General features: G+C 37.5%; 1 protein-coding gene across 1 annotated transcript; it reads right to left on the bottom strand.

The window, feature by feature from the left end:
* Nucleotides 1-18,950: 18,950 nt before the first annotated feature.
* Nucleotides 18,951-23,897, bottom strand: LOC132366269 (AP-3 complex subunit sigma-1-like). The gene is made up of 2 exons (XM_059923847.1): nucleotides 23,804-23,897; nucleotides 18,951-19,738 (listed from the first exon to the last, which is right to left on the bottom strand). The coding sequence occupies exons 1-2, from the start codon at nucleotides 23,895-23,897 to the stop codon at nucleotides 19,110-19,112; spliced, it is 723 nt and encodes a 240-aa protein (XP_059779830.1). The 3' UTR covers nucleotides 18,951-19,109.
* Between the last annotated feature and the right edge of the window lie 339 nt (nucleotides 23,898-24,236).

Genomic DNA, 24,236 nt, shown 5'->3' with positions numbered 1-24,236 from the left:
ACACCCCAAAACCTTCAGAAGCTCCTTTTGCCACATCGATGGCTAATAGGCATCTCACATTCAATATGTGCAAAACTGTGGCCCTGATCTTCTCCTCCGAGCTCTCACTTCCCATAATCTTTCCATATCAATCAGTGGTGGACATTACAAAATCAACATGTTCAGCTGGCAGCTCCTGATTTATGCTGCAAAACTCATTGCTCCCATAGTTTTCCGTGTCATTCCAGTTAATCACGGCAAAAATCTTAAAGTCTTTTTTGACACCTCTTATTTCCCCACTTAACATCCAATCCATCAGGGAAAAAAAAATCTGTTAGCTCTTATATCAAAATAGATATCCAGACCTGCTGCTTCTCAGTGCTTCCATTGATAACTGGCCTGAGCCACTATCGACTTTTGCTTCCATTGCTGCAGTAGCCCCTACCTCGTCTCCCACCTTCTACCCTTGGCACTCAAAAGTCTGCTATTCTCATCACAGGACAGAATGATCCTTTAAAAAACATAAATCAGATTTGTTACCCCTTCGTTCAAAACCCGGCAATAGCACTATTTCCTATAATTTCCTATAGTGGTGTGCAAGGCTCCACGTGATCTGCCCTCCACCTCACCTTTCTGACCTCATCACCTGCCACTCTCCTCTTGCTCACCCCTGCAACTGTGCTGGCCTCCTTGCTGAGTTCTCCAAACAAGCCCCAGACATGCTCCCACCTTAAGGTCTTTGGATAGTCTATTGTCTCTGCATGGACTACTCTTTCCCCAGATATTTATCAGGCTGTTTCACTAACATCCTTCATATTTTTATTTAAATTTCACCTTCTCAATGAATAAATATCCTCTATAGAATCAAACCCTCTCTACTGCCCAGTACTCTTGAGCCTCCTCACCATGTTCTACCTTTATTTTTTCATGGTGGCACTCACCACCTTCTAACGTACTATACAATTTTCTTATTTCTTATTTGTATTGCCTTTCTCCCTCTGCTGCAATAGAAGCTGCACAGACACAGGAATCTGTGCTGATTTCGTTCATGGATGTACACTAAGCACTTACTACTTTGCTGAACATATTGTGAGTACTAAATATTTTTTAAAGAACTTAATTAAATGCCAGCCAATTAAGAATGGACGTTCTGGACATGGTGAGAAAACATCCACACAACAAGTTCTAACCTATTTTCCCATCTTTATCACCTACTTCACTACTTTAACTTTCTACACTTCAGTGAATAGAATACCCACGTTTAGGTAGTTTTCATGAGAATAAAATACTGGAGAAAAATGTACTTCTACAAAAAGCCTTTTTAACCCTAGGTCTTTTGTCCAAATTACGATGCTAAAAAGGGGGACTATTTCAGGTGTCTTTCACAGTTATTCCCAAGGTGGTTGCTTGCACAGTTCCTAAGTGAAGATGGAATAGCGCCACCTGCTGTCAGCCTGCTGATTTTGATTAAATGACTTATTTGGGCCTTTCTGTAAGCAGTTTGTTCTCTAATACATCTTAATAGTTGCCTTCTTGAACTTTGTTCAGTTCTGTCTTTCATTTTATCACACAATACTTTTTATCCATATACATTTTTTCTCTTCTTATTCTATAAAAAAGAAGTTTGTTTTGTAATTAGCACCAAAAACATTTGTCTGTTGTATAACTAAAACATAGTACAAACAAGGAAATGATTCATTCACAGAAATGTGGAAAATTTCAGATCTCATCTCTGGGAAAATTAAGGAAAGTGTTAAAGTAGTAATTCTAATTTTTCTGGTATATTAGTCATTTCACATCATGGTTAAGTCATGAATAAAGAATGTTTCCTCCTAGGGAAAATACCCTTCTTGTGTCCAGATCTTCAGAAATGCAGATGTCCCTCTTTTTTCTCCATAAGTGATTATTACATTGATTGCTTATCATAGAGTCTATTAAATAAAGGCAAGATCGGTCTGAATCTAAATGTCATCAGTTCACCCAACAGATATTTACTGAGTGCCTACTGTGTGCCAGATTCTGTTATAGGTGAAGGTGATTCAGCAGTCCAAAACTGACAAATTCCCTGTCTTCGAGGAATTTACATTTCAGTTGTTGGTTGTCCATTCGTTGTTTAGCTAGTTTGGGAAGACTGACAATGCTTGCCCTCCTGGTAGTTGATACTTAACTGAAAGGAAACAAACCATGGCCTGTTAGGAACCGGGCTTCACAGCAGGAGGTGAGCGTCTGGAGAGCAAGCGAAGTTTCATCTATATTTACAGCAGCTCCCCATCACTTGCGTTACTGCCTGAGCTCCACCTCCTGTCAGATCAGCGGCGGCATTAGATTCTTACAGGAGTGTGAACCCTACTGTGAACTGCACATGCTAGGGATGTGGGTTGTGTGCTCCTTATGAGAATCTAATGCCTGATGATCTGATGTGGAGCTGAGGTGTTGCTAGCGCTGGGGAGTGGCTGCAAATACAGATTATCATTAGCAGAGAGGTTTGACTGCACAGAGACCATAATAAATCAGTTGCTGGCAGACTCATATCAAAACCCTTTCAGTGAGTGGCAAGTGACAATTAAGCTGCATCTGGTGGCAAGCTTTATAGTGGCAAGTGAGTTGATGTACTTCAATTTACAGCTGCATCTGGTGGCAGGCTTTAAGTCAGAATCTGACACTTATTTTAGTCTGAGCGTGGCCTGCCCATTATTTTATTTACCACTTCTGCCCATGCCTCTTTCCCATATTGTGCACTTGTCTCAGTCACATTTTGGTAAGCCCACAAGCTAACCCTAGACAAAATGAGTAAAAAACAAATGTCACTGGAGAGCTTCTTTGAAAAGGGGGAAAGACCCAGTGATGAGACAGCAGAAGACTCTAAGACTGCCCATAAAAAGAAAGCTGCATTTAAAAGAAAATACCAAGAGTCCTACTTAAATTACATGTTCATTGCAACAGGTGATTCACATTCTTCAAGCCCCTTTTGTATAATATGTGGCAACCGGCTATCCAACAAAGCCATGAAACCTTCAAAACTGCTTCACCACATGGAGACCAAGCACACCACATTAAAAGACAAGCCTCTGGAGTTTTTCAAAAGAAAAAAAAAACTTGAACACGAAGAACAGAAGCAATTATTGAAGGCCACCACTTCATCAAACATGTCTGCACTGAGAGCATCATTCTTAGTGGCTAACAGCATTGCTAAAGCTAAGAAACACTTTACTATTGGTGAAGAGTTGATCCTGCCTGCTGCTAAGGACATTTGTCGTGAACTTTTAGGAGAGGCTGCAGTTCAAAAGGTGGCATGTGTCCCTCTTTCAGCTAGCACCATAGCTAGATGAATTGATGAAATAACAGAGGATATTGAGGCACAATTGTTAGAGAGGATTAACGAGTCACCGTGGTACACAATCCAGGTTGACGAGTCTACCGATGTTGACAACAAGGCGACAATGCTTGTTTTTGTGCGATATATTTTTCAGGAGGGTGTGCATGAGGATATGTTATGTGCACTTTTGTTGCCAACCAACACCACAGCTGCAGAACTATTCGAGTCTTTGAATGATTACATATCAGGAAAACTGAATCAGTCATTTTGTGTCGGTATATGCACAGACGGAGCAGCTGCCATGACTGGACAGCTTTCTGGTTTCACTACTCAGGTCAAAGAGGTCGCTTCTGAATGTGAAGTATTCTACGCACTGTGTCATCCATAGAGAAGTGCTGGCTAGCCGAAAAATGTCACCTGAACTTAACAACATTTTGCAGGATGTGATTAAAATTATCAACCACATTAAAGTACATGTCCTTAACTCAGGTCTGTTCACACAGCTCTGTGAGGAGATGGACGCAGAGCACACATGTCTTCTCTTATACACAGAAGTGAGATGGCTTTCTAAAGGTAGATCACTGGCCAGAGTTTTTGAGTTACGAGAGCTGCTCCAGAGATTTCTTTTAAAAAAACAGTCACCACTTGCAGGACGTTTCAGTGACACAGAATGGGTCGCAAAACTTGCTTACTTGTGTGACATATTCAACCTGCCCAACTAACTCAATCTGTGACTTCAGGGGAGAACGACAACTGTGTTCAAGTCGACAGATAAAGTGGCTGCATTCAAAGACAAACTGGAATTATGGGGGCGACGAGTGAACACTGGGATTTTTGACATGTTTCAAACATTAGCAGAGATCTTGAAAGAAACTTAGCCAGGGCCTTCTTTCTCCCAACTGGTGCATGACCACCTATCTCAGCTTTCAGAAGAGTTTGAGCATTACTTCCCAACCACAAAAGACCCCCAAACTGGGAAGGAATGGATCGACGACCCATTTGTGAATAAGCCAGGTGAATTGACTTTGTTCGTGCTAGGATCAACTGCTTGAGATCGCAAATCATGGTGGCCTTAAAAGTACATTTGAGACAACTTCAAATCTCCATACGTTCTGGATTAAAGTCAAGATGGAATATCCTGAGATTGCCACAAAAGCACTGAAAAGCCTGCTTCCATTTCCAACATCCTATCTTTCTGAAGCAGGGTTTTCTGTAGTGACAGCAACCAAAACGAGATCACGGAATAGACTGGACATAGCAGCACACTTCGGGTGTCTCTGTCCCCATCACTCCCAGATGGGACCATCTAGTTGCAGGAAAACAAGCTCAGGGCTCCCACTGATTCTGCATTATGGTGAGTTTTATAATTATTTCATTATATATTACAATGTAATAATAATAGAAATAAAATGCACAATAAATGTAATGCGCTTGAATCATCCCGAAACCATCCCCCCTACCCTGGTCCGTGGAAAAATTGTCTTCCACGAAACTGGTCCCTGGTGCCAAAAAGGTTGGGGACCACTGACGTAAAGGTTGCAATTTAAAATAGAATGACCATGCAAGTCACTAACTGGGTTTGGGGTGGAGGTGTGTTTTTTGGAATGATGAAAATGTTTTAGAACTAGTTAGAGGTGGTGGTTGCACAGCATTGTGAATATTCTAACCGCCATTGAATTTTACATTTTAAAATAGTTCATTTTTTAACCTGTTTAATGAAATACCTAGTGTGCTCTCTGCCCATTATTCTTTGTCACATTGTCCCTGGTGCCCAATGTGCAGATATCACTTACGGCTGTAGCTCTAGCACTCCAGTCACTAACTTCTCTTTTTTTTCAATAGACAAGGCTTTATGTTATATTTATTTATTTTCCAGGTTGGACAAATTGGATTTAGAAGCATAACATAGTACATTTCTACCGTCTTCATCTAAAACATACCAAATATGTACAATTATTGTATTAAAAATACAAAAGGGATACAGAGTCCACCAATGTCTTTCTGAAAGACATATAGGTACAAGTAGTATCAGAAGTGTGAGGAAATCACCAGCTAATTGTACATTCTACACTTGACACCACAGAGTGAACTGACATTAGCAGTTTATGTTGTACAATTACTTAATGCTTAGATAAAATTTTGCAACTTATGGTAGTGCTCAACTGCTCTCTTTCTGTATGCACGTGAGGTCCATAGCTTATATGATAAAACTGGTAAATAATGCATATTACCTTTAAATTTACAAATGCATAATTGACAATGTAATATATAAGCAAGTAACAAATGCCATGATACAGAAGAGAATTATTAAATAAAGCACTGACATTGTTTGATACAATGAAGAAAAAACACTGAATCAACTTTTAAACTTGACTTTTAAAATTTGAAGCTGTTTACAGTTATCTATTGATCAATATGATCAGCTGAATTTAATGGGAAAAAAATCCAAGACCAGCAGTTCCTCACATTTGAGAACTACTCAGATTAGCAGCCTTCAATTTCTGAAGTCTGTACAAAAACAACACAAAAATAGAGTGGAGGGGTCCTTTCAGTCATTAAAGGGGTAACTATCTGTGACCAGATAGTTGCCACACAGAGGCCTTTTCTATCCCCATTGTCCATTAAGCCACTTACAGGTTAGTCTTTGTTGACTGACCCTCATTGCAAAGGCCGGCATCTCTAACCAGGTTTTTGATCTTTTGATACCAGTCACCATCTTGGGTAAAGAAGATGGGGATACTTCCTCAGCAATCCTCAAAAGGAGTTTAAGCCTTTTAGGTTTTTGCAGAGCCGATCTGCCATAGCTTCCCCAGATGGCAACGTCCTGGGCTCTGTTGTGAGAGAGAAATAAACTGTCCTGTTTAGTTTTTCTTTTCCAGTTAGAGCAGCATCTAATTCTAACTATTACAATTTGGAATTGGAACTGGAGATTTAACCCAGCTCTTTATAGACAAGGAAACTGAGAATCAGAGAGATCCAATGATACAGTCTACATAATTTTGTGTCCATAGCGATACCTCAATAAATATTTGTTGATCTCCTGAGTTTTAACCTGTGTGCTAGCCACCCATAATACTTCTCAATTTAGGTTTTCTAGGAAAGAAAGCTCTAGAAGGAGGTGGTTACTTCTATTATGGCTGAAGCCAGTCTCTCCATAAATCTTTCCCTTTGTTGCTCCCCTTCTAGCCTTAGGGAGTAAAAGAAGTCCCAGAAATAGTGCCAGAGGATCAAGAACCAATGTAAAGATTTAAAAAATAACTTGACAAGGCACATTAATCATAATATAGCTACCATTTATTAAACATGTCTTATTCCCAGGCTCTGTGCTAAGAGTTTCACTAAGATTTTCTCATATAATCCTCACAACATACCTATGAAGTCTTACTGTTATCCTCATTTTTCACAGACGGAAACTGAAGCTTCAAGAAATGGATTGACTTTCCCAAGTGATCACAATTAGTAAATGGCACATTACCCAGAACATATTAACCCAAGGTTGATTGGCACCAAACACTATGGTCTTAAGTATTGTGAAAACAAACATGAAAGCAGATGTTGACTGGTCACCACTTGTATATGCCGTCGGATTGAAGCCTTTTTCTTTATAACCACCTCTTTCCTGCTTACTAATAGGAAGCTCAGCTTGAGCATGTTACACTCTCTATAAATAATTTTCCTTCTGCTACATAATGAATTTCCTTCTGTCATATATGTACTCTTTATGCATAGCGTAAGGTGTACATTGTAGAAGGTAGTGAAATTCTCCATTTATAAATACAGGAGTGGCTATAGCATCTAATTAGAAATCTTGATTCAATTTGCGTATTTGTAGAAATGAGGAATGCATTATCTTATATCCATATTCCTACAGCTTTAATTTCTATTTGTGGAAGAGACTTTTTTTAGGAAAATAAAAGTTTCTCTCAAACAAAGATTACTTGCTCCCCTCTGTGCCCCATCATGCTTGGTTCAGCTCCCTATTACACTCCTTCCCTCATTAGATTGACTTGTCTACTCATATGACTATTTCCTCCATTAGACTGACAGCAACATGACAACATGGACATGTCTTTTGCTGTTTTGAATACTTAATACTCGAGTTAGTTCTTGGCACATAGTAGGTAGATAAATATATATTGAATGAATGAATGAATGATCTAACAAAAGAAAATGACATATTACTGTACAATTCTCTGGATAAAGTCACCTAATGACAAGTTTTAAAATAAAGAATTTAGGGTAGTTTTATTATTTTATAATATTGAGTCTAAAATTAATTTAACATATAAGCAAGGAATTGCAAAACAAAAAAATTCTCTAAAGTCTTTTTGCCATAACTATGCTAGACGTTTCAACTATGTATTTTGAATTAAGTTTACAAGACATGTTTGTAAAGAGACACCATTTTTTTTCTTTAGATTTTAAGGGGTTTGATGGTTGTGAATTTTCTTTTCATGATATTCAGATATTCTCCCACATAAAATCCAAATGAAAATTTCAGTGAGCAAATAAATCATCTCTTTTACTGCTGTAAATTATAATCCTTTCTAACCTTGCAAAAATGCCAGGTGTTGAATGATTTTGATCAAAACTAAAAGTGTTAACTAAAGTGGCTACCAATTTCCTCCTACAGATGGGCATGTTTAACTTATGAACACACAATATGAACATGAGATATATCCTTTCTCCTATTCAGCTCAACAGTTATTCATATGATTCCTTGTATATTTTCAGAATGCTAGTCTGCAAGTTATTCTTCCAGGAATAGAATCTCTGAAATTAAATAGAAAGGGCTTTAAAACTGTGAGTGTAGTAATAAGCTATTCAGAGCAATAATACCATTGAGATGATTAACTATTTTATAGCTCCTAGTCTTTAATAATAAAATATGATTTTAAAAGAAATCTTTCTTTCTCCCCAGTTGAGTTCTGAAAATTTTTTTCCACCTGCCTCTCCCTAGAATAGTATATCTATAACCCTATCATTGAAAGAAAAGACTGAGTCCTGGTTCAAGATGGCGGAGTAGAAAGATGTGCGCTCACACCCTCTTGTGAGAGCACCGGAATCACAACTAACTGCTGAACAATCATCAGCAGGAAGACACTGGAACTCACCAAAAAAGATACCCCACATCCAAAGACAAAGGAGAAGCCACAATGAGATGGTAGGAGGGGCGCAATCACAATAAAATCAAATCCCATAACTGCTGGGTGGGTGACTCACAAACTGAAGAACAATTATACCACGGAAGTCCACCCACTGGAGTGAAAGTTCTGAGCCCCACGTCAGGCTTCCCAACCTCGGAGTCTGGCAATGGGAGGAGGAATTCCCAGAGAATCAGACTTTGAAGGCTAAAGGGATTTGATTGCAGGACTTTGACAGGACTGGGGGAATCAGAGACTCCACTCTTGAGGGCACATACAAAATAGTTTGAGCCTCAGACACCAGGAGGAAGGAGCAGTGACCCCAGGGGAGACTGAACCAGACCTACCTGCTAGTGTTGGAGGGTCTCCTGCAGAGGTGGGAGTGGCTGTGGCTCACCGTGGGGACAAGGACACTGGCAGCAGAAGTTCTGGGAGGTACTTCTTGGCATGAGCCCTCCTTGAGTCCACCATTAGCCCCATCAAAGAGCCTGTAGCCGCCAGTGCTGGGTCACCTCAGGCCAAACAACCAACAGGGAGGGAACTCAGCCCCACCCATCAGCAGATAAGCAGATTAAAGTTTTACTGAGCTCTGCCCACCAAAGCAACAGCCAGCTCTACCCATCACCAGTCCCTCCCATCAGGAAGCTTGCACAAGCCTCTTAGATAGCCTCATCCACCAGAGGGCAGACAGCAGAAGCAAGAAAAACCACAATCCTGCAGCTTGTGGAACAAAAACTACGTTCACAGATAGACAAAATGAAGAGGCAAAGGACTATGTACCAGATGAAGGAACAAGATAAAACCCCAGAAAAACAATTAAATGAAGAGGACATAGGCAACCTTACAGAAAAAGAATTCAGAATAATGATAGCGAAGATGATCCAGGACTTCGGAAAAAGAATGGAGGCAAAGATTGAGAAGATGCAAGAAATGTTTAACAAAGACCTAGAAGAATTAAAAAACAAACACCTAGAAGAATTAAAGAACAAACAAACATAAATGAACAATACAATAACTGAAATGAAAAATACACTAGAAAGAATCAATAGCAGAATAACTGAGGCAGAAGAATGGAAAAGTGACCTGGAAGACAGAATGGTGGAATTCACTGCTGTGGAACAGAATAAAGAAAAAAGAATGAAAAGAAATGAAGACAGCATAAGAGACCTCTGGCACAACATTAAACACACCAATATTCACATTATAGGGGTCCCAAAAGGAGAAGAGAGAGAGAAAGGACCCGAGAAAATATTTGAAGAGATTATAGTCGAAAACTTCCGTAACATGGGAAAGGAAATAGCCACCCAAGTTGAGGAAGCGCAGAGAGTCCCAGGCAGGATAGACCCAAGGAGAAGCACGCCAAGACACAGAGTAACCAAATTGACAAAAATCAAAGACAAAGAAAAATTATTAAAGGCAACAAGGGGAAAATGACAAATAACATACAAGGGAACTCCCATAAGGTTAACAGCTGATTTCTCAGCAGAAACTCTACAAGCCAGAAGGGAGTGGCATGATATATTTAAAGTGATGAAAGGGAAGAACCTACAACCAAGATTACTCTACCCAGCAAGGATCTCATTCAGATTCAACAGAGAAATCAAAAGCTTTACAGACAAGCAAAAGCTAAGAGAATTCAGCACCACCAAACCAGCTCTACAACAAATGCTAAAGGAACTTCTCTAAGTGGGAAACACAATAGAAGAAAAGGACCTACAAAAACAAACCCAAAACAATTATGAAAATGGTACTAGGAACATACATATAGATAATTACTTTAATGTGACTGGATTAAATGCTCCAATGAAAAGACACAGGCTCGCTGAATGGATACAATATATATGCTGTCTACAAGAGACCAACTTTAAACCTAGGGACACATACAGACTGAAAGTGAGGGGATGGAAAAAGATATTCCGTGCAAATGGAAATCAAGAGAAAGCTAGAGTAGCAATACTCATATCAGATAATATAGACTTTAAAATAAAGAATGTTACAAGAGACAAGGAAGGTCATTACATAACGATCAAGGGATCAATCCAAGAACAACATATAACAATTATAAATATAAATACACCCAACATAGGAGCACCTCAATACATAAGGCAAATGCTAACAGCTATAAAAGAGGAAATCAACAGTAACACAATAATAGTGGGGGACTTTAACACCTCACTTACACCAATGGACAGATCATCCAGACAGAAAATTAATAAGGAAACACAAGCTTTAAATGACACAATAGATCAGATAGATTTAATTAATATTTTTAGGACATTCCATCCAAAAACAACAGATTACACTTTCTTCTCAAGTGTACATGGAATGTTCTCCAGGATAGATCACATCTTGTGTCACAAATCAAGCCTCAATAAATTTAAGAAAATTCATACGAAGCATCTTTTCTGACCACAACGCTATGAGATTAGAAATCAATTACAGGGGAAAAACCGTAAAAATCACAAACACATGGAGGCTAAACAATACGTTACTAAATAACCAACAGATCACTGAAGAAATCAAAGGGAAATCAGAAAATACCTAGAGAAAAATGACAACCAAAACATGATGATCCAAAACCTCTGGGATGCAGCAAAAGCAGTTCTAAGAGGGAAGTTTATAGCAATAAACTCCTACCTCAAGAAACAAGAAAAAACTCAAACAATCTAATCTTACACCTAAAGGAACTAGAGAAAGAAGAACAAACAAAACCCAAAGTTAGCAGAAGAAAGAAATCATGAAGATCAGAGCAGAAATAAATGAAATAGAAACAAAGAAAACAATAGCAAAGATCAATAAAACTAAAAGCTGGTTCTTTGAGAAGATAAACAAAATTGATAAACCATTAGCCAGACTCATCAAGAAAAAGAGGGAGAGGACTCAAATCAATAAAAGTAGAAACGAAAAAAGAAAACTTGCAATGGACACTGCAGAAATGCAAAGCATCATAAGAGGCTACTACAAGCAACTCTATGCCAATAAAATGAACAACCTGGAAGAAATGGACAAATTCTTAGAAAGGTATAACCTTTCCAGACTGAACCAGGAAGAAATAGAAAATATGAACAGACCAATCACAAGTAATGAAATTGAAACTGTGATTAAAAATCTTCCAACAAACAAAAGTCCAGGACCAGATGGCTTCACAGGTGAATTCTATCAAACATTTAGAGAAGAGCTAACACCCATCCTTCTCAAACTCTTCCAAAAAATGGCAGAGGAAGGAACACTCACAAACTCATTCTATGAGGCCACCATCACCCTGATACCAAAACCAGCCAAAGATACTACAAAAAAAAGAAAATTACAGACCAATATCAATAAAGGCCATATACGACAAACCCACAGCAAACATCATTCTCAATGGTGAAAAACTGAAAGTATTTCCTCTAAGATCAGGAACAAGACAAAGATGTCCACTCTCACCACTATTGTTCAACATAGTTTAGGAAGTCCTAGCAATCAGAGAAGAAAAAGAAATAAAAGGAACCCAAATTGGAAAAGAAGAAGTAAAACTGTCGCTGTTTGCAGATGACATGATACTATACATAGAGAATCCTAAAGATGCCACCAGAAAACTACTAGAGCTAATCAATGAATTTGGTAAAGTTACAGGATACAAAATTAATACACAGAAATCTTTTGCATTCCTATACACCAACAATGAAAAATCAGAAAGAGAAATCAAGGAAACAACCCAATTCACCATTGCAACAAAAAGAATAAGATAACCTAGGAATAAACTTACCTAAGGAGGTAAAAGACCTGTACTCAGAAAACCATCAGAGGGCTTCCCTGGTGGCACAGTGGTTAAGAATCTGCCTGCCAATGCACGGGACACGGGTTCGAGCCCTGGTCCAGGAAGATCCCACATGCCACGGAGCAATTAAGCCCGTGCGCCACAACTACTGAGCCTGTGCTCTAGAGCCCATGAGCCACAACTACTGAGCCCATGTGCTACAACTACTGAAGCCTGCACTCCTAGAGCCCATGCTCCACAAAAAGAGAAGCCACCGCAGTGAGAAGCCCACGCACCACAACGAAGAGTAGCCCCCGCTCGCTGCAACTAGAGAAAGCCTGCGTACAGCAACGAAGACTCAATGCAGCCAAAAATAAATAAATAAAATAAAATAAATAAATTTATAATTTATTTTAGAAAAAGGCGCCATCCCTGCAGGTCCAAAAAAAAAAAAAGAGAAAACCATAAGACACGGATGAAAGAAATCATAGGTGACACACACAGGACTTCCCTGCTGGTGCAGTGGTTAAGAATCTGCCTGCCAATGCAGGGGACACAGGTTCAAGCCCTGGTCCAAGAATATCCCACATGCTGCAGAGCAACTAAGCCCATGCGCCACAACTACTGAGCCTGTGCTCTAGAGCCCGCAAGCCACAACTACTGAGCCCGTGTGCTACAACTACTGAAGCCCGCGCTCCTAGAGCCCGTGCTCCACAAAAAGAGAAGCCACCGCAGTGAGAAGCCCACGCACCGCAACAAAGAGCAGCCCCCACTCGCCACAATTAGAGAAAAGCCCGCGCACAGCAACGAAGATCCAACACAGCCATAAATAAGTAAGTAAGTAAATAAATAAATAAATAAAACATTAAAAAAAAATGACACAAACAGATGGAGAGATATACCATGTTCTTGGATTGGAAGAATTAATATTGTGAAAATGACTATACTATCCAAAGCAATCTACAGATTCAATGCAATCCCTATCAAGTTACCAATGGCATTTGTTACCGAAGTAGAACACAAAATCTTAAAATTTGTATGGGGACACAAAAGACCCTGAATAGCCAAAGCAATCTTGAGCAGAAAAAATGGAGTTGGAGGAATCAGAATCCCTGACTTCAGACTGTACTACAAAGCTACAGTAATCAAGACAGTATGGTACTGGCACAAAAACAGAAATATAGATCAATGGAACAGGATAGAAAACCCAGAAATAAACCCACACAACTATGGTCAACTAATCTATGACAAAGGAGGCAAAGATGTACAATGGAGAAAAGACAGTCTCTTCAATAAGTAGTGCTGGGAAAACTGGACAGCTACATGTAAAAGAATGAAATTAGAACACTCCCTAACACCATACACAAAAATAAACTCAAAGTGGATTAAAAACCTAAATGTAAGACCGGACACTATAAAACTCTTAGAGGAAAACATAGGAAGAACACTCTTTGACATAAATCACAGCAAGATCTGTTTTGACCCACCTCCTAGAGTAATGGATAAAAAACAAAAATAAACAAATGGGACCTAATGAAACTTAAAAGTTTTTGCACAGCAAAGGAAATATAAACAAGACAAAAAGACAACCCTCAGAATGGGAGAAAATATTGGCAGACGAATCAACAGACAAAGGATTAATCTCCAAATTATATAAACAGCTTATGCAGCTCAATATTAAAAAAACAAACAACCCAATCAAAAAATGGGCAGGAGACCTAAATAGACATTTCTCCAAAGAAGACATACAGATGGCCAAGAGGCACATGAAAAGCTGCTCAATATCACTAATTATTAGAGAAATGCAAATCAAAACTACAATGAGGTATCACCTCACACTGGTTAGAATGGACATCAGAAAATCTACAGACAACAATTGCTGGAGAGGGTGTGGAGAAGAGGGAACCCTCTTGCACTGTTGGTGGGAATGTAAATTGATACAGCCACTATGGAGAACAGTATGGAGGTTCTGTTCAACTAAAAATAGAATTACCATATGACCCAGCAATCCCACTACTGGGCATATACCCAGAGAAAACCATAGTTCAAGAAGACACATGCACCCCAATGTTCATTGCAGCACTATTTACAATAGCCAGGTCATGGAACAACCCAAATGTCCATCAACAGATGAATGGATAAAGAATAAGTGGTACATATATACAATGGAATATTACTCAGCCATAAGAAGGAATGAAATTGGGTCTTTTGTAGAGACATGGATGAACCTAGAGACTGTCATACAGAGTGAAGTAAGTCAGAAGAGAAAAACAAATATTGTATATTAACGCATATATGTGGAATCTAGAAAACTGGTACAGATGAACCAGTTTTCAAGGCAGAAATAGAGACACAGATGTAGAGAACAAACGTATGGAGACCAAGGGGGGAAAGTGGCAGTGGTGGGATGAATTGGGAGATTGGAATTGACATATATACACTAATATGTATTAAATGGATAACTAATAAGAACCTGCTGTATAAAAAATATAATGAAATGAAATTCAAAAAAATAGAAAAGTCTACAGCATGACACAGAATAACTTGAAAAACAAAAAAGACACTTCTTCCTTTCATAAGCATATTTCTCTCATCTAAACATCTCTGAACTGATTTACAAGATCGTGAGACTTCTATGTGTATAGTGATTACTTATATGTTTATTTTTTTTCCATCATATTTTTCCTGATTTCTACTCACCCTGCTCTTACTTTACCTTTTTTGCCTTTTTCTTGTCTTGTAGTAGACCAAATCCTGATACTTCTTCATCTTTGCTTCTGGAATACTCTATAGTCATGTCATCTAACAAATATAATGTGAGCCACATATGTAAGTCTAAAGTTAAAAAAGTTAAAATTAATTAGTACCTATATATTATTTCACAGTGTATCCAAAGTGTTATCGATTCAATGTGTGATCCATAACCATTTTACTTTGTTCTATTGTATTAAGACCTGAAATCTGGTGTGTATTTTACTCTTACAGGACATCTCAATCTGAACCAGCCACCTTTCAATGCTTAATAGCTCCATGTGGCTAGTGCCTGCCATATTGGACAATGTAAGTCTAAAATTTATTCTCCTTTGTCAGCCTTAGGAAAACTAGGGTAATTTAAAAATACCCATTTGGAAATGGAACAAAAAAAGAACAATAATTAACTGTCAATAAACATTACAGTTTTCCTAAGCTTGGGTTATCCAGGAGTTATTCCTCAAGCAAGATCAAAGTGTTCATAATGTGCCAATTATTGCACATTAAATCAGCAAAATTGTTATGTGCTCCTAAAATCAGGAGCTCTAAATCACTACAGAGAGTAGTGAATGTATTCATTAGAAGATAGGATCTAAGGGCTTCCCTGGTGGCGCAGTGGTTGAGAATCTGCCTGCCAATGCAGGGGACACGGGTTTGAGCCCTGGTCTGGGAAGATCCCACGTGCCGCGGAGCAACTAGGCCTGTGAGCCACAGTTACTGAGCCTGCGCGTCTGGAGCCTGTGCTCCACAACAAGAGAGGCCGCGATAGTGAGAGGCGCGCGCACCGTGATGAGGAGTGGCCCCCGCTCGCCACAACTAGAGAAAGCCCTAGCACAGAAACGAAGACCCAACACAGCCATAAATAAATAAATAAATAAATAAATAAATAAATAAATAAATAAATAAAAAAGAAGATAGGATCTAAGAATTTTTCCCCTGTTTTTAAAATTAACAATCCAAAGTCTTTCAGTTCAGTATGGATAAAAATATGACACTGGCATAAATTGAAGAAAACATGATATCATTTAATAATTTTGACATCATCAGTTTTCCAGTGAACATGATAAATCCCCCCAGTGACAGGATTATTCTTCACTCCGTGAATGCAGAGTGAATAAAGGACACAGACTAACTTATCATGCTCTGGATGGCCTCTACCTACTGCCAAACCATTGCATGTGCATGCCTTGATCACATGCAAACTTCTGTAAAATACTCAACTCGTGGCTGGGGAGATTATAGTTCTACTGCCAAAGTTCTAATTGAACTAATTTCAATGTAAATATTGGACCTATCTTATCCCAGCGTTTTGGCTAGCTTCACAAAGAGAAAAAATAAACTCTTGAAATAATTCAGTTCAGTGTTGAAAGAACTTATTTCAAACTGTCAGCACAATTGTTCAAAATGTTCCACACATAAATCAGTTTAAATGAGCCTGGTTAAAATGACCAAAACTCTGCCTCAATTCCCAGCAACTTGAAACACATAGATTTTTTCTCTTTCCTTTTAGAAGCCATACTCCTAGTGGAGAAAAATTATTTATACCATTTCTTATCAGATAAGATAGATTTAATCTAAGTATAAATAATTTAAAACTTTAAATAATTCTCTCACAATTCATTTTGATTTCTTTTTTTGGCTTCTGTGTGACATGCATATATATATGTTTCAGGTGCACAACATTGTAATTCAACACCTATATATACTACAAAATGATTACCCCCACAAGCCTAGTTATCATCCTTCACCGTACAGTTGACCCCCTTCACCCATTTCACCCACCCACCCACAACCCTCTTGCCTCTGGTAACCATTTGTGTGTTCTCTGTATTCATGAGTTTGTTTTTGTTTTATTTTGTTTCTTCTTTTGGTTTTGTTTTTATAGTCCATATATGAGTGAAATCATATAGTATTTGTCTTTCTGCATCTGACTTATTTCACCTAGCATAATATCTTTAAGGTCTATCCATGTTATCATAAATGACAGGATTTCATTTTTATGGCTGAATACTATTCCATTTTATGTATTTATATACACCACGTCTTCTTTATCCATTCTTCCATCGATGGACACTTAGGTTGCTACCAGATTTGGGCTATTGTAAATAATGCTGCAGTGAACATAAAGGCACATATATCTTTTTGAATTAGTGTTTTCATGTTCTTCAGTTAAATACCCAGAAGTAGAATAGCTTGGTCATATGGTAGTTCTATTTTTAATTTTCTGAGGCATCTCCATATTGTTTTCTATAGTGGCTTCACCAATTTATATTCCCACCAGCAGTGTATGAGTGTTCACTTTTCTCTGAATTCTCTCCAACATTTGTCGTTTCTTGTCCTTTCCATAACTGCCATTCTAACAGGTGTGAGGTTGATATCTCATTGTAGTTTTGACTTGCATTTCCCTAATAATTAGACATCGAGCATCTTAGATGTTGAGCATCTTTTCATGTGTCTGTTGACCATCTGTATGTCTTCTTTGACAAAATGTCTATTCATAGTCTCTGTCCATTTTTTAATCAGAATGTTTCTTTGTTGTTGAGTTGTATGAGTTCTTTATATATTTTGAATATTAACCCCTTATCACATATATGATTTGCAATTATCTTCTCCCTTTCAGTAGGTTACCTTTTCATTTAGATGATGGTTTCCTTCACTGTGCAGAACTTTTTTAGTTTTAGTTTGATGTAGCCCCATTCTCATTTTCTTATTTTTACTTTTTTTCCCTTTCCTTTGGAGTCAGATTCAAAAAAAAAAAAACAACTCTAAGTCCCATGTCAGTGAAGTGACTACCGATATTTTCTTCAAGGACTGTTATGATCTCAAGTCTTACATTTAAGTCTTAAATTCATTTTGAGTTAGTTTTTTTGTATAGTGTAAGATAGTGATCTAATTTCATTCTTTTTCATGTGGCTGTCCAGTTTTCCTAACACCATTTATTGAAAACACTGTTCTTCTCCATTATAGATTCTTTACTCCTTTGCCATAAATTAGTTGTTCTTATATGTGTGGGTTTATTTCTGGGCTTTCAGTTTTGTTTCATTGATCTGTGTGACTGTTTATGTGCCAGAATATGTTGTTTTGATTACTATACCTTTATAGTAATCAGGGAGTTTGATACCTCCAGCTTTGTTCTTCTTTCTCAAGATTGTTTTGGCTATTCAGGATCTTTTGTGGTTTCATACAAATATTAGAATTATTCACTCTAGTTCTGTGAAATGTGCCATTGGAATTTTGAAAAGGATTGCACTGAATTTGTAGGTTGCTTTGGGTAGTATGGACATTTTAACAATACTGAGTCTTCCAATCCACGACCAGGAAATTTCTTTCTATTTATTTGTGTCTTCTTCAATTTCTTTCATCAGTGTCTTATAGTTTTCAGAGTACAGGTCTTTCACCTACTTGGTTAAATTTATTCCTAGGTATTTTATTCTTTTTGATGCAATTGTAAATGGGACTTTTAAAAATTTCTCTTTCTGATAGTTTGTTATCCCTGTATAGAAATGCTACAGATTTCTGTATACTTATTTTGTATCTTGTGACTTTACAGGATTCATTTATTAGTTCTTACAGCTTTTTGTTGGAGTCTTTAAGGTTTCTAGATATAGTATGATATCATCTGCAAATAGTGACAGTTTTACTTCTTCCTGATTTGGACGCCCTTTATTTCTTTTTTTTTTTTTTTTTTCTAGAAGTCCAGTTACCTTGGAGTTTATTTAAACTAAGAGAAAAAGGTCATAATGTTTTCATGCAATACATACTTCGTTCTTTAAATAACAATTCTGACAAATAACAGAAAGAATTAAGGAATGCTGTATTTGTGATCCATACAAAACACCAACATTTTGGGTTACACATAATTTAAAGAAATGTCCCAAACACTTTTCAAAATACTGTAGTAGCCAATACATAGAGGCATGCCTTAGGTGGCCATAGGAATGCAGTTTAGAAAATAAAGAAAAAAAATCACACTGTAACTACTCAATTTCTTCAAAATCACTGAGCAAGAAAAGCAACAATGAACTTCCATACTGATTTTACATAACTTCTATACAGTACCTTGACTTAAATCCAAGAGCAAAAGTTAAGACTCTCCTCCTCTATTTTTGGTAAACAACTGCATGGTAAACTTAGATGACTTTTCCCCTGGATTTTACCTGGGAGTGGCCTTTTAAATTTTTTATTTAAAGGAGGGCAGGTTTGGCACTTTTATACTGATGTCACCAATGTTAATATTTCTTGGGATCTCAGGAAGATTCATATTCTTTACAGCTGATACAGCACGGGCTGGAGCTCCCGCTAAGCCAGCCTCAGATTTCTCCAGTTTATTTTGTGCATCAATTTGTGTAACAATCTCATTCATGTTGGTCTCCAATACCATTCCCCCCATCACCATTTCTGCAAGAATATTGGGAACCTTGTCTACATGGAAGATTAAATCCAGTTCACAGACGTTTTCAAAACACTTGTCTAATGTTTCCACAAATACTTGAATTAGATCTAAAATGCCAAGTTCACTTTCTGAAGAATCCACACAGAAGACAAAATATAATGTTGCATAATGTCTATAAATCAGTTTGTTGTCAGATTCTCCAATTAATAATCCTCCTTCTAGGAAATTACAAACATTTTCATCTCTCTTAGATACCAAATGGAATGTCTCCCTGATGATTTGCCATTGTGTATCTTCACTGTAGGGCTGGTAGAACTTGGAGAGCTGTGGCTTCCCGTGGTTGTTAAAGATTAGGATCGCCTTGATCGTGGCTGAGCCGGGCCGACCGGGTGGGAGCAGGGGCCAGGGCGGGAGCCCTTTATTTCTTTTTCTTTCCTAATTGCTCTGGCTAGGACTTCCAATACTATGTTAAATAAAAGTGGCAAGAGTGGGCATCCTGTCTTGTTCCTTATCTTAGAGGGAAAGCTTTGAGCTTTTCACCATTGATCATGATGTTAGCCGTGGGTTTGTCATATATGACTTCATTATGCTGAGGTACTTTCCCTTTAAACCCATTTTGTTGAGAGTTTTTTGATAAATGGATGTTGAATTTTGTCAAATGCCTATTCTGCATCTATTGAGATGATCATATGATTTTCATACTTTATTTTGTTAAAGTGATGTATCACACTGGTTGATTTACAGATATTGAACCATCCTTGCATCCCTGGAATAAATCCGCCTTAATTATGGTGTATGATTCTTTTACTGTATTGTTAGTTTTGGTTTACTAATGTTTTGTTGGGGATTTTTGCATCTATGTTCATCAGAGATGTTGGTCTGTAATTTTCTTTTTTTGTGTTGTCATTGCCTGATTTTGATATCAGGGTAATGGTGGCTTCATAAAATGAGTTAGGAAGTGTCCTCTCTTCAATTTTTTGTAAGTTTGAGAAGGACAGGTATTAACTCTTCTTCAAATGTTTGGTAGAATTCCCCTGTGAAGCCTTCCTGTCCTGGACTTTGTTTGTTGGGAGATTTTTGATCACTGTTTCAATCTCCTTACTAGTAATCAGTCTATTCAAATTTTCTATTTCTTCATGAGTCACTCTTGCAAGAGTGTATGTTTCTAAGAATTTATCCATTTCTTCTAGGTTGTCCAATTTGTTGGTGTATAATTGTTCATAGTAGTCTCTTATGATCCTTTGTATTTCTGTGGTGTCAGTTTTAACTTCTACCCTTTCACCTCTAATTTTATTTGAGTCCTGTCTTTTTTTCTTGGTTAGTTTAGATAAAGATTGGTCAATTTTGTTGGCCTTTTCAAAGAACCAGCTCTTAGTTTTTTCTTAGTTTCCTTTTAATTTATTTGCTCTGATCTTTATTATTTTCTTCTTTATACTAATTCTGGGCTTTGTTCTTTTTCTGTATTTTGGGGGTATAGGTAAATTGTTTATTTGGGATTTTTCTTGTTCCTGGAGGTAGGCTCTCTTGCTATGAACATCCCTCTTAGAGTGAAACAGAAACAGACTCACAGACATAGAGAATGGACTTGTGACTGCCAAGGAGGAGGGGGGATGGGGGAGGGTTGAAATGGTAGCTTGGGACTAGCAGATGCAAACTATTATATATAGAATGGATAAACAACAAGGTCCTATTGTATAGCACAGGGAACTAAATATATTCAATATCCTGTAATAAACCATAATGAAAAAGAATATATGTACATGTATATATGCATATATGTGTATAACTGAATCACTTTGCTGTACACCAGAAACTAACACAACATTGTAAATCAACTATACTTTAATATAAATAAATATTTTTTAAAAATTTTAAAATAACTGTTTGCACTGCATCCCATAGACTTCATGTTATATATCTGTTTTCCTTTGCCTCTAGGTATTTTTTTATTTCTCCTTTGATTTCTTTGACGACTCTTTGGTTTTTCAGTAGTATGTTTTTTAATCTCCCTGTTATGTTTTTTCCCATTTTTTTCTTGTGATTGATTTCTAGTTTCATACTTTTGTGGTTGGAGAAGATGTCTGACATGATTTCAGTCTTCTTGAATATATTGATCCTTGTTTTGTGACCTAACATGTGATCTATCCTGGAAAACGTTCCATGTGCACTTGAGAAGAATGTGTATTCTGCTGCTTTTGGATAGAATGTTCTGTAGATATCTGTTGAACAATTGGGTCTGTTGTGTCATTTATGTCTGATGTTTCCCTGTTGATTTTCTATCTTGATGATCTGTCCATTGATGTAAGTTGGATGTTAAAGTCCCCTACTTTAACAAGAAATTGCTTTCAATTTCTTCCTTTAAGTCTGTTAATATTTGCTTTATATCTCTTGGTGCTCCTCTGCTGGTGCATATACATTTATAAATGTATATCTTCTTGCTGGATTGACCCTTTTATCATTATGTAATGCTCTTCTTTGTCTTTTATTATAGTCTTTGTTTTTAATTCTATTTTGTCTGATATGAGTATAGCTACTCCAGCTTTCTTTTCATTTCCATGTGCATGGAATATATTTTTTCCATCCCTTCACTTTCAGTCTGTATGTGCCCTTTCTTCTGAAGTATCTTATTAACAGCATATAGATTAGTCTTTTAAAATCCATTCAGCCACTATATGTCTTTTGAATTTAGTCCATTAACATTTAAAGTAATTATTGATAGATATGTAGTTATTGCCATTTTGTTAATTGTTTTCTGGCTGTTTTTTGTAATTCCTCTCTATTTCTTCTCCTCTTTCTCTCTTCCCTTGTGTTTTGGTGGTTTTCTTTACTGTTATGTTTAGACTCCGTTCTCATTTTCTTTTTGTATTTACTATAAGTTTTATCCTTGTGGTTACCATGAGGTTCACATACAACACCATATGTAAGTATTAGCCTGTTTTAAGTTGGTAGCAGCTTAAATTTGAACATATTTCAAAGCTTTATCTTTTTATAGTTAAAAATATACTCTTTTTACTTGTTATACTTTTGGTGACAAATTTTACATCGTTTTATTTTATGCATCCCTTAAATAATTACTGTAATTTTAGTTATTTTTACTACTTGTGTCTTTTAACCTTCAAGCTTGCTGTATAAGTAAGAGATCAATCCACTGCCTCTTTTATGTACTTACCCTTTCCAGGGAGATTTTTACTTTTGTGTGTTTTCTAACTGTGCCATTTCTTTTCAACTTAGAGAAATCCTTTTAATATTCTTGTAGGGCTGGTTTAGTGGTGATGAACCCCTTTAGCTTTTGTTTGTCTGGGAAATTCTTGACCTCTCCTTCAATTCTGACCTTGCAGGGTAGAGAATTTTTGTTTGGTAGTTTTTTTTCTTTCATCACTTTGAAATGTCATGCCACTCCCTTCTGACCTATAAAGTTTCTGCTGAAAAACCTGCCAATAGCTTTATGGGGTTTGTCTTGTATGTAACAAATTGTTTTTCTCTTGCTGCTTTTAGATTTCTCTCTTTATCCTTAACTTTTACCATTTTAATTATAATGTGTTTTGGTTTGTGTCTTTTTGTGTTCATCTTATTTAGAATTCTCTGGATTTCCTGGACCTAGATGTCTGTTTCCTTCCCCAGATTGGGGAAGTTTTCAGCCACTATTTCTTCAAATAATTTTTCTGGCCCTTTCTCTCTTATTCTGGGACTCCTATAATACAAATGTTACTCCACTTCATGTTGTTCCAAAGGTACCTTCAGGTAGCTTCACTTTAATAAAATTCTTTTTTCATTTTGCTGCTCTGTCTGAGTGAGTTTCATTGTTTTGTCTTCCAGCTCACTGATTTGTTCTTCTACCTCATGTATTCTGATATTGAACCCCTGTAGTGTATTTTTCAGTTCAATTATAATTTCTGTTTGATACTTTCTTATATTTTCTGTCTCTTTGTTGAAGTTCTCGTTGTGTTCATCCATTCTTCTCCCAAGTTCTGTGAGCATCTTTATGACCAATACTTTGAACACTTCATTGGGCAGATTGCTCATCTCCATTTCACTTACCTCTTTTGCTAAGGTTTTTGTCTTGTTCTTTTGATTGAAACATATTCCTCTGTCTCCTCATTTTGCCTAATTCTCTGCATTTGTTACTATGTGTTAGGTATGTCAGCTATGTCTCCCAGTTTTGAAGGACTGGCCTTATTTAAAGGATGTTCTTTGGGGCTCGGAAGTGTAATCCCACCTGGCCATCAGAGCCAGGTGCTCAAAGGGTGTCCCCTATGTGGTCTGCATGTGCCTTTCTGTTGTGGTAGGGCTGCGGCTGCTGCAGGGCACTGGTGGGTGGGGCTGTTACACAGCTGTGAGGCACAGCTAAGGTGCAGTGTGGATGGGGCTCTCCATGGGATGTGCTCACAGGTGATAACAGGTTAGATAAAGAATTCCAAAATGGCACTTGCACTTCCTACTCAGCCTTTTTTTCTTCCATCTTTCCTTCACAGAGGTCATACCTGAACCAAAGTTCTCCCCTGAACCAAAGCCTCCTCCAGCTCCCCATTTTCCCTCATAGGCATTTTTCCCAATAAGTTGCACACTTAATTCCATTCTGGTGTCTTCTTCTCAGAGGAAGCAAACTAATACATCATTCTTAATTTTTTTCTAGTCTTAAGATATGTCCCTTCCTCCTCCTGCCCCAGGATAGCTCATTCAAAAATACTCTTGACCACAACCCCTCCTGTCATCTCCAGGACCTTTTTACTCCCTCATTCTTACTTACAGTACTTCTATTTTTCTCCTTGGTATACATGGTCTTTCTCAACTAAGCAGCAACTACTAAAACATATGCCCTGGGAACTGGACCCTTTCAGTCTGGATTTGGTTAAGAAAGCAGAGCCACTTTAAAATTCCAGGAATAAAGGGTTTATTATAAGAATAAGAATTTAT

Source organism: Balaenoptera ricei, chromosome 5, assembly GCF_028023285.1.
Source record: "Balaenoptera ricei isolate mBalRic1 chromosome 5, mBalRic1.hap2, whole genome shotgun sequence".
Classification (NCBI taxonomy): Eukaryota; Metazoa; Chordata; class Mammalia; order Artiodactyla; family Balaenopteridae; genus Balaenoptera; species Balaenoptera ricei.
This window is presented reverse-complemented; position numbering and strand designations above follow the sequence as displayed.

Bases quoted from the DNA above. Each gene is read 5' to 3' on its own strand.
- LOC132366269 (XM_059923847.1), bottom strand. From the start codon at position 23,897: ATGGAATTAAGTGTGCAACTTATTGGGAAAAATGCCTATGAGGGAAAA. The intron at 19,739-23,803 runs GTATGACCTCTG...AAAGAAATAAAG, and splicing joins AGGGGAGAACTTTGGTTCAG to GGCTCCCGCCCTGGCCCCTG.